The sequence below is a fragment of the Rutidosis leptorrhynchoides genome, chromosome 2 (assembly GCF_046630445.1).
Source record: "Rutidosis leptorrhynchoides isolate AG116_Rl617_1_P2 chromosome 2, CSIRO_AGI_Rlap_v1, whole genome shotgun sequence".
NCBI classification, from domain to species: Eukaryota; Viridiplantae; Streptophyta; class Magnoliopsida; order Asterales; family Asteraceae; genus Rutidosis; species Rutidosis leptorrhynchoides.
Window position 1 is genome coordinate 394,101,926 of NC_092334.1, and position 9,413 is coordinate 394,111,338.

General features: G+C 36.7%; 1 protein-coding gene across 1 annotated transcript; it reads left to right on the plus strand.

The window, feature by feature from the left end:
- The first annotated feature begins 3,262 nt into the window (after window positions 1-3,262).
- LOC139892175 (plant-specific TFIIB-related protein 1) lies at window positions 3,263-7,893 on the plus strand. The gene is made up of 3 exons (XM_071875214.1): window positions 3,263-3,939; window positions 6,370-6,528; window positions 7,231-7,893. The coding sequence occupies exons 1-3, from the start codon at window positions 3,319-3,321 to the stop codon at window positions 7,648-7,650; spliced, it is 1,200 nt and encodes a 399-aa protein (XP_071731315.1). The 5' UTR covers window positions 3,263-3,318; the 3' UTR covers window positions 7,651-7,893.
- Window positions 7,894-9,413: the final 1,520 nt, after the last annotated feature.

The following is a 9,413-nucleotide window of genomic DNA, read 5'->3' on the forward strand; positions in this document are numbered from 1 at the left end:
GGACCATTTAGATATTTCATGGTTCTAATAGACGCATCTAGCAGATGGTCTCATGTTTGTCTGTTATCAAGCCGTAATGTGGCATTTGCAAAATTTCTTGCCCAAATTATTAAATTGAGAGCTCATTTTCCTGATTACACCATTAAAAGGGTGAGACTTGATAATGCTGGTGAATTTACATCTCAAGCATTTAATGACTATTGCATGTCTATAGGAATTGTTGTTGAACATTCTGTTGCTCATGTGCATACACAAAATGGTTTAGCCGAGTCATTGATTAAACGTTTACAGTTAATCGCTAGACCATTGATAATGAGAACAAAACTCCCTGTATCTATATGGGGTCATGCAATTTTACATGCTGCTGCATTGATTCGCATCAGACCAAGTGCAAGTCATAAATATTCCCCCCTACAACTTGCTTTTGGTCAAGAGCCAAATATTTCCCATCTTAGAACATTTGGTTGTGCAGTGTATGTTCCAATTGCGACACCACAACGTACAAAAATGGGTCCTCAAAGGAGGTTGGGAATATATGTTGGATATGAAACATCTTCAATATTAAGGTATATTGAACCTATGACAGGTGACGTTTTTACAGCACGTTTTGCTGATTGTCATTTTAATGAAACATTGTTCCCTAGATTAGGGGGAGAAATGAAAAATAAAGAAAATGATGTTTCATGGTGTGAACCTCAATTAAAGTATCTTGATCCTCGCACAAAAGAATGCGAGACAGAAGTTCAAAAGATAATGCATATACAAGAACTTGCAAATCAATTGCCTGATGCATTTACAGATACAAAAACGGTGACAAAATCATATATACCAGCAGTAAATACTCCAGCTCGAATTGAAATTCCAAAAGCTGGCAATAACGTCACTCATGAATCTTTGCCACGTCAGAAACGTGGAAGACCAATCGGTTCAAAGGATAAAAATCCTCGAAAAAGAAAATCAGCTGATAATGAAGTAAAAGAAAGTGTTCAAGAAGAACCACAAATTAGTACTCCTACTGCAGAGGAGATTGATGATGTCAATACAGAAATTGCAATCAATTATGCATATTCAAAAATATTATGGAACCGAAATGAAATGAAAAATCTTGATGAGAAATTTTCATTTAATGTTGCATATGACATCATGAATAATGATGATGATCCAGAACCAACATCTATGGTTGAATGTCAAAATAGACATGATTGGGCTCAATGGAAAGAAGCAATACGAGCTGAATTAGAATCACTCAATAAAAGAAAAGTTTTCGGATCCATCATTCTCACTCCTAAAGATGTGAAACCTGTAGGATACAGATGGATTTTTGTCCGAAAAAGAAATGAGAAAAATGAAGTTACAAGGTATAAAGCTAGACTTGTAGCTCAAGGTTTTTCTCAAAGACCGGGAATTGATTATGAAGAAACTTATTCTCCTGTTATGGATGCAATTACTTTTAGGTACTTAATCAGTCTGGCAGTTTCTAAAAATTTAGAAATGCATCTCATGGATGTTGTGACTGCTTATCTATATGGATCACTTGATAGTGATATATATATGAAGATACCTGAAGGATTTAAGGTACCAGAAGCATCAAATGCAAAACCCAAAGAAATGTATTCGATTAAATTACAAAGATCTTTATATGGGTTAAAACAATCGGGACGTATGTGGTATAACCGATTAAGTGATTACTTGATAAGCAAAGGGTATACAAATAATCTTACTTGCCCTTGTGTTTTCATTAAGAAAACAACATCCGGATATGTGATCATAGCTGTTTATGTTGATGATCTTAACATCATAGGTACAAATAAAGAGATCCATGAAGCCATTCAACTTCTAAAGAAAGAATTTGAAATGAAAGATCTCGGAAAAACCAAGTATTGCCTTGGTTTACAAATTGAGCATATGCCTAATGGTTTACTTGTACATCAAACAACATATACTGAAAAGATTTTGAAACGTTTCAATATGGACAAGGCAAAACCATTAAGTACTCCTATGGTTGTTAGATCACTCAATGTTGAAGCTGATCCATTTCGTCCATGTGAAGATCAAGAAGACATTCTTGGACCAGAAGTACCATATCTTAGTGCAATTGGAGCTCTTATGTATCTTACAAATTGTACAAGACCTGACATTTCTTTTGCAGTTAATTTGTTGGCAAGGTTCAGCTCTGCTCCTACCAAAAGACACTGGAATGGGATCAAACACATATTTCGATACCTTCGAGGAACTACTGATTTAGGATTATTTTATTCTAACGAATCAAAACAAGATTTGGTTGGTTATGCAGATGCAGGTTATTTATCTGATCCACATAAAGCTAAATCTCAAACTGGATATGTATTCCTAAATGGAGGTACTGCAATATCATGGCGTTCTCAAAAACAAACACTTGTTGCTACATCGTCAAATCATGCCGAAGTGATTGCATTACATGAAGCTACTCGAGAATGTTTTTGGTTGAGATCAATGACACAACTCATTACTGATTCTTGTGGACTAGAACGCGATAAAAGTCCAACAACTATCTATGAAGATAATGCAGCTTGCATAGCACAGATGAAAGAAGGGTATATCAAAAGTAACCGAACAAAACACATACCACCTAGATTCTTCTCATACACTCAAAATCTCATTAAGGACAACCAGATTGAAATGAGATATGTGCAATCTAGCAAAAACTCTGCTGATCTTTTCACGAAAGCACTTCCAACTGCTATTTTCAGAACACACGTTCATAACATTGGCATGAGACATGTTCAAAAGATGTAACAGCTGAAGCGATGTCTACTTGAGGGGGAGTCAACTCCATGCTGCACTCTTTTTCCCTTAGCTAAAGTTTTTTCCCACTGGGTTTTCTTTAGCAAGGTTTTTAACGAGGCAGTAATTTATAGTTGATCTTCAACAAAATAAAATTGCTATCCAAGGGGGAGTGTTATAATAATAATAATAATATAGATATGGATAGTCAATTTTGGTGTATACATATAGTCAATTTTGGTACACAAAGTATGTATTTTTATATTGAGATTTTAGGCTATAAATACTCATGAATGCAAGCATTAAACTTGCACCATTTCTCACACTTACAAAGTGTTTCTTTCTTTCTCTCCATTATCATCTTTGTTCTTACACTTCATTATTAGTATTCTAAATCAAGAATCAAATCACTAAAGGTAGTTATAAGCCTACTGAATTATAACATCAAGAATCAAACCACTAAAGGTAATTATAAGCCTACTGAATTATAACAGCTACTAATTTTTCAGGTCAATTATTAGCACCCGAAACCCAAAAGCAAAAACAAAAACAAAAATGAAGTGTCCGTACTGCGGGGCATCGCAGGGTCGTTGCAGCACCACATCCGCCGGAAAATTCATAACGGAATGCATCTCCTGCGGCCGCGTCGTTTCAGAACACCACACGCAATCTCACCATCTTTTTCACATCCGTGCACAAGACTCTCCTCTTTGTTTAGTCACTTCCGACCTCCCCAATTTCACACCAATTTCACAAAAACAACAAAAATCAGAATCAGAATCAGATGCAATAGCACCAGAAGAAGAAGAAGATCCCTTCGAACCTACTGGATTCATAACCGCTTTTTCCACATGGTCGCTTGAACCGTATCCGGTTTTCGCCCAATCTTCAATTTCCTTTTCTGGTTATCTAGCGGAACTCGAACGCGTACTTGAAACGACGTCGTCTAGTTCGGCGTCTGGTCCGTCTGTTGTTGTTGATAACCTTAGGGCTTATCTTCAGATTATTGATGTTGCGTCGATTTTAGCGTTGGATTGTGACATTTCGGATCATGCGTTTCAGTTGTTTAGGGATTGTAGTTCTGCTACTTGTTTACGGAACCGGAGCGTTGAGGCGCTTGCTACGGCTGCGCTTGTTCAAGCTATTCGTGAAGCTCAAGAGCCTAGAACATTACAGGTAGATTTTCACTTGAAGTACTGTAATTCATATGTTTAATTTCGAGCCCTAAAATTCAACCTGATAAGTATATAATTTGTTCATGATATATAATGAGAAGTGAGAAACTATGTTTAAAATGCACACTAATTTGATTAGGTCTATGTGTAGGTTAGATCTCTAGGAACAAGTATCATTCCACATTTTTATAGGCTAAATTGTTTAGATTGTCAATTAGGGGATTATGAAAGTATCTTGCTCCTGAAAAAGGAGTCAACGTTTAACGTTTTGTCAGCCAGAAAATGACTCATTGTTACAATTCATGAAATTAGAGGAATGCTGACTGTGATTTTTTAAAGAAAAAAAAGACAATGTTAATGACTTGTTTTTGTGAATAACGTCTGTCATAGGAGTCAACGTTTAACGTTTCCTCCTTCAGAAAATGACTCGGTGTTACAATTCAAGAAATTAGAGGAATGCTGACTGTGATTTTTTTTAAAGAAAAAAGACAATATTAGTGACTTGATTATGTGAATAACGTTTGGCATGTCAATAGTACACGTTGTTTATTTGTATACTCTCATGAAAATGATGATTGGTTATCGGTGGAAAAAGTTAATATTCCCCAACTCAACTTTTTGGAACATTGACCCCCTTTTTGAGAGAGTGAATGTTTGTATATACGTAATTGATAAATTTGGGATCTTGTGTTATCATTCTAGCGATTCTTATTTTATGCATGTTAATTAAACTCTGAATTGAAGTTGAAGTAGTGAGATACAATAAAAGCAAATTTGGGTAGAAAAGTAATGCATTGCTAGAATAAGTAAGTGGATGAGGTTTTCTCGTTTAGGTTACCCAGGAGGTCAGACATACGTGTTATGTTTCTTACAATGGAGTTTCAGGTTGAAGGAACATGTAGAATGCAAGTGTGACAGAACTTGAATAGTCTATAAGTATAATTGAGGCTACATAATCATGAATAAACTGCAACTGTTGCAATGCTCAATTCATTGATAGAATGTTTATATGTGTCTGGCATGTTAGGTCAAAACTTCAAATTAAAAAGCTAGTGTAACGTAAAGTTTATTTTTATTTTGATAGGATAGAACTTTTTTTTTTGCATTCAAGTCGAATTTAAAAATCAAGGTTTTCTAAAAAAATTTGAACATGTTGAATTCATTAGGGACTGGCAGTTAAAGTTTCAGTTTGTCATGACCTTTTAATGGTTACTGGTGGGCTTCTTCTTCTTCTTAACCTTAATGCTTGATTTTTCTACATAACTAACGTTTTAGCTTGTACGTACAATAAAACCAACGCTGAGATCTAATGACATAATCTGATCTTTGGCATATATGCTGAATATGTGAAGATAGTCAGACGGTCTCGCATGAATCTTTTCTTGTGAACACTTTCCCTTTTTTGTTATTCTTCGTGTGATTACCATTCACATGTTCCCTACTCAAGTATCGAATCAGACATAGAACCTTACTGTGTGGATCTCGTTTTTTGGTAATTGGCTTGTCTTTGTGTCTCGGCTCTATTTTCACATTAGTTTATTCCGGATTTTTATCTATGGTTCTAGTTTACATTTTAACAACAACAACAAAACCCAATACCACATAAGTGGTGTATGGGGAGGTGAGATGTAGACAATCCTTCCCCTATCCGAGAATAAGGACGAGTCATTTCTCCACTCAGAGTGAAAACACTCTCAAAAGTTGAGAAAGTCATCCCTCTCTCTATTCGACGGATAGAGAGATTGCTTCCGAGTGGACCTCCGGCCAATAAGTAGGAAAATAATTTTAAAAAAATAAAATAAAATTAAAAATAAAATTGAGACGCCATGAAAATGGTAAAATCAAATTTCCATGGGTTTTAAATCCTGCCTGAAATTTAATTTAGGCTCTAAGAGTCAGTCAAGTCGCCAATAAATCAACGCTTGCTATCGACTCAATAACTAGAGCCGTATTAGTTTACATTTTAAGAAGAATATATTTACAAAGTCGCAATTTGAGAACTCATTATATATGGGCAAAAATTGTAAAATTATAAAAAATAAAGTGGCGTTTCAAGTGGTGTACATTGACGAGTCATTTGTCGATCCAAGTGTAGACCCAATTAAATGGATTGACCCATTGGATCACTTGTTGGGTCCATGGGTCCGGATTTTTGACCCGTTGGGTCACATAAAGGGGCCCAGTCGGATTGGAATCGAGATCTAATCAATTGACATGCCTAGATGGGATGAAGTCAATTATGTTTTCTACAAAAAGTTTTAGGTTGGTAAATGTGGCATGATATATGCACCTATTGTGTAGACTTTTGTTACCATTTACAACACTTATAACTGATTATATGTAACGTTTTAGTTTAGAATTAAAATAGATTTTCTAGTAAACTACGATACTACAACATACGTAGTATAATGACCTGTTATTTGTCATACAGGAAATCTCGATTGCAGCCAGTTTACCTCAGAAAGAGATCGGAAAGTATATTAAGATTCTGGGAGAAGCTTTACAACTAAGCCAACCATTAAACAGCAATTCCATCTCGGTGCATATGCCTAGATTCTGCACTCTTCTACAGCTTAACAAATCTGCCCAGGTATTGCTCCATTAATATGTCTAGAAATCTGCTCCCATATTCGAATAAATATAATGGAAAAGCTTTGATATAGTATTTAAGTTCTTGTGTTTTTGATAAACTAAATTGAAGTATGGTATTTGGTAACTTTCAGGTTATCAGGAACTAAACTAGCTTAAAACTGTTTTTTATTTATGCAGTTTACAACTGAGATATTATGAAAAACAGAACGTCTACCAACTATTTGATCTTTTTGGTTAAATTTCCAGATTCCCCAATGTACATTTTTTATGCAAATGTCTAATTTCATGTCATCCATGTTTTGAAAATAGTAGTCATACCAAATGCTTTCTAAGATTTTATTGCTACAGAGGAAGTACAACAGCATGTACAATACAAGTTTCCTATTTTCTATTGGCTAGAAGTACAAGATAGTTAAATAATTGTTTGTGGCTTCCAAGTTATCTCAATAGTTTCTTTTTATATGGTTGATTTTTTCTCATTAAACAAACGTTTTTTGCTAAGCCAAATGTTTTGGATAAACTGTGAAGTTTCATACTTCCATTCAAGTTTAGACAGTTGTAACTTACACAACCTTCTGATACTTGACTTGAAAACCTCAAGAGTTTTTACTTAATTTCTATTCCAACTTCAATTTAGCTTCAACTTGTTTTTGTGTGCTCAAATTCAGTGTAAATCTTAGCCATGTAACCTTTTTTTCAGGAGCTTGCAACTCATATCGGTGAAGTTGTGATCAACAAGTGTTTCTGTACGCGTAGGAATCCAATCAGTATCTCTGCAGCCGCCATATATTTAGCTTCACAACTTGAAGATAAACGCAAAACGCAGGCAGAGATTTGCAAAGTAACTGGACTTACTGAAGTTACTCTTCGTAAAGTCTACAAAGAGCTATTAGAAAACTGGGATGATCTTCTTCCTTCGAATTACACGCCAGCTATACCTCCCGAAAAAGCATTTCCATCTGCTACAATTACTTCTGGACGTTCATCTTTAACACCTAGAGTCAACAATGGTGTTGACGGTGAAAACAAATCTGCAGAAAACAGTATTGATCCATGGAAGTTTACAAGTCAGAATGTGAATAGTGCACGTGAAATGGATGTAGATGGAGTCCTTTTATAAGATTTGGAAATGAATCATGAATCAAGAATCATGCGGGTGGGGTGGTAGTAATGCTCGGTTGTGGCCCCGACTGGTTTCTTCTTCTCAAACCCATGATGCCGGAGGTGCTTTCAGGATTCGGAGATCGTAATAGACATGGTGATAATAGGAATGGATTATTCTTGCAGTACTCATGAAAGTGTTTTTATAATTGTGTTATGTCTGAATGTTAAATTTGAATCTATGGAAGTGAATGTTTGTGTTTGTGGAACGTGTTTTGAGTTAAAACATACATCTTTGTCGGAGAATGATCATCAATAATTAGATTTAGATCGTTGTATGATTAATTATCTTCTGTGTTGCATCTTAAAAATTAAATTCTTTGATCATGCATATTTTTACCATTGGGTTTAACATGCATGCTCAATGCGTTAGTGGGGTTTAAGGATCTTAGAACAAGGCTCTCCGGTCCGGCTACCGTGAATAACCCTGGTCGACATGATGATGTCGGCGGGGTGGTCAAGTGATTAAGTCCACCTTCGATAGCGATCGCTGATCAGAAGGCCCCAAATAAGGTTGTAGGTGCTAGCTTAATGAAGAACTAACCTGTTAACCTTGAAGAGACGAAGAATGATGCTTAATTACGCAAGGCGTGTGGCAGATGGTAGTTACGTAATGTGACGATGGCCCTAGAATGATAATTAGGGTTGGTATATATAGGCAAACCCTAATTCTAGAACCGACTACGATTGTTGCAATCCTTTCCATAACTAACTCCCCCGAATCTCGGATATAATTATGGAAAAGATATTAACTTGATAACCAAGTAACCGCTGCACAGGGAACAAAGGCATTCGATACGAATCCGCATACCGCATGCCGCATGCAAGTTAACACGCACGCATGCCTCATTGCGCCTGCGGTCTGCGGTATCATTATGTCCCCCCAGTTCGATGTTATATGACGCAAGACATATGATATCAAACTATTAAGCGAAAAAGGAAAAGACAAGAAAACGTCTAGCATTGAATTTTCCGCGTGCGCCTCGATGTCATTAAATGCCTGTCACTGTCGCAGAAACCCATTCGGCTGACAAGACAGAAAGTGGCAGTTGACAGTCGCGCGTAAGACCACGCGCCCCTAGTTAATCATACCATACTGTCATCCACGCGCGTAAAGAAAATGCTATCCGTTGATTGCGTTACACGTGTACAGCCAGTATGAGACCGTTTCACCCCAAGCCTTCTAATCTTCACTATAAATAGACGGCACTCACCCTCATTTCTACTTTTCTACCATTTGCTTCTTCAATACGCTGCCGATTTCGTTTCCGATCAAATCCCGAATATTCCGGCCAACGTCGAAAGGTTAGTTATTCTTCATTCACTCTACAGAAAATGACTAAAGCTAACGAGACTTACGTAGATAGCGTAGTGTCTGTTATAGAGCAGAAGCATATCGATTCCTTAGTTAAACAGTACCCACCCCTAGCACAGTACAATCCGGTGCCACCCTTGTCTACTCAGCGTGCCCACAAACCGCCGGAGAAGAAGGTAGCCATATACGAGCATGCGTTTAAGCATGGTAATTTTAGGGTGCCTCCTTCCAACTTCTTTTTAGGCGTCTTAGATCACTTCGGCGTAGGATTAGGGCAATTACACCCTTACGCAATAGGAAAAATTGTGCTGTTTGAGATGTGGTGCGCTGCACTCAATAAGGTTCCCTTAGTGAAGGTGTTCTGTCACCTATACCGCTTAGCGAATCATCACAAGTCTTGGTTCACT

Bases quoted from the DNA above. Each gene is read 5' to 3' on its own strand.
- LOC139892175 (XM_071875214.1), top strand. From the start codon at position 3,319: ATGAAGTGTCCGTACTGCGGGGCATCGCAGGGTCGTTGCAGCACCACA. The intron at 3,940-6,369 runs GTAGATTTTCAC...TTTGTCATACAG, and splicing joins AAGAGCCTAGAACATTACAG to GAAATCTCGATTGCAGCCAG. The intron at 6,529-7,230 runs GTATTGCTCCAT...CCTTTTTTTCAG, and splicing joins AGCTTAACAAATCTGCCCAG to GAGCTTGCAACTCATATCGG.